The sequence below is a fragment of the Pundamilia nyererei genome, unplaced genomic scaffold (genome assembly GCF_000239375.1).
Source record: "Pundamilia nyererei isolate P.nyererei 1_Seehausen unplaced genomic scaffold, PunNye1.0 scaffold00005, whole genome shotgun sequence".
In the NCBI taxonomy this organism is placed as follows: Eukaryota; Metazoa; Chordata; class Actinopteri; order Cichliformes; family Cichlidae; genus Pundamilia; species Pundamilia nyererei.
Window position 1 is genome coordinate 4,558,615 of NW_005187406.1, and position 1,397 is coordinate 4,560,011.

Below are 1,397 nucleotides of genomic sequence, written 5' to 3' on the forward strand. Positions count from 1 at the left end.
CTTATCCTCCCTCGCTGGTGTCTGGTCTTCTTTTCTGTGCCTCTTTGCTGACTTTAACTGAAGAAGCTTCTCGGATGAGAGGTGAAACGTCTTCAAGTAACTTAAAGAAGTCCAGACGCTTTTCTTTGCAAGCTCCTTAGACTACGATGACCTGGATGACTGAGAACCTTCACAGACATCATAATAAAATATTTTTTCATCACTTAGAGTCAACAAGAAAACCTGAGCAGAAGCTTCTAGGTGCTGCGCTGCCTGTTACAGAAAGCTTTGCTTCCAGGTCACAGCTGATGTTGTTCACATACATATTCCTGCAGGCACATATTTATTCAGGAACTCAAACCAGAGCCACAAAAATGACTGTAACAGTCACTCAATGAAAAGCAAAGATTGTATTCTGGGTATTCAATTAAGTTCCAGATCTTAAACAATGTATTGGATGCACAGTTGTAGCAAAAAGAGAAAAACAGACATAGTGCTGGCACGAACTGATAAAGAAGAAGACTGCTTATTTGAATTCAATTTAACGCCCCTAGAAAAGAAATAACCGATACATAGTCGTCGTCTTTGTTGTGGAGGAAAAAAAACAACAAGCGTTTTGCAGATATAAACCACAATAAAGGCGAAGAGTATTTATCAGTGAGTGCAGGCATTCAGTCTGTTTACATTGATGGAAGGTTATAGCTAAAATGTGTTTTTGCCCCACAACAAAGAAAAACACTCTTGATCATTAAAAAAGAAGCCGTATTGTTTGAATTCAATTTACGTTCCCAAGCAAAACTTCATGTCCTGTGGTTTGTACTCACCCGGGATGTTGTGGATAGTGATGGCTAGGATGAGGAGAAGAATTCGCCGCCAGCTGCTGCCTCTCTGTTCAGCCACTTCCTGTTGTTTACTTCCTGTTTCATGACCATCCGAGCTGCTCGAAGGAAGTCCTTTCCTTCTCTGGTAGACGTCTCCATTCTCAATTTTATCTGTTTAACAGAGGATAACAAACATTAGACAGCACTTCTTTTTCACCACTCAAAGTACTTTCACACTGCAGGCCACATCCACCCATTAACACAGGATTCATTTTAAATATATGTTTTTACCGTAAAGCCCTTTAATTACCAGAAACAGATGGACTGATTGGTTTTCAGCCGAGGGTCTAACTACCAACCTCCAGATTGGTGCACCTCCCGAGCCAGAGCTGAACCCGATAGAATTTGGTGGAATTGCAATTATTAAAAGTTTAGCACTTAAATAAATAAAAAACTCAGAAGAACTCAAAGAATCCCTTTTTTAAGAAACACAGACATGCACACTGGGATTACAACCTTTCAACCTGCCTACAAGTGTTGCTTCCAAACATGGCTCGGAGACTTGTTTAAGTACTTTTTGACTGGCTGGCTTTAATT

The 1,397-nt window shown here is 40.2% G+C and overlaps 1 protein-coding gene across 2 annotated transcripts in view; it reads right to left on the reverse strand.

Annotated features, from left to right (window-relative positions):
* slc39a11 (solute carrier family 39, member 11) overlaps positions 1-1,397 on the reverse strand; it is a 174,776-nt gene that overhangs the window by 18,325 nt on the left and 155,054 nt on the right. For both annotated transcript variants that reach the window (XM_005721849.1, XM_005721848.1), the window contains exon 6: positions 804-971. In XM_005721849.1, the coding sequence (XP_005721906.1) occupies positions 804-971 (168 nt within the window). The remainder of the gene's footprint in view (positions 1-803; positions 972-1,397) is intronic.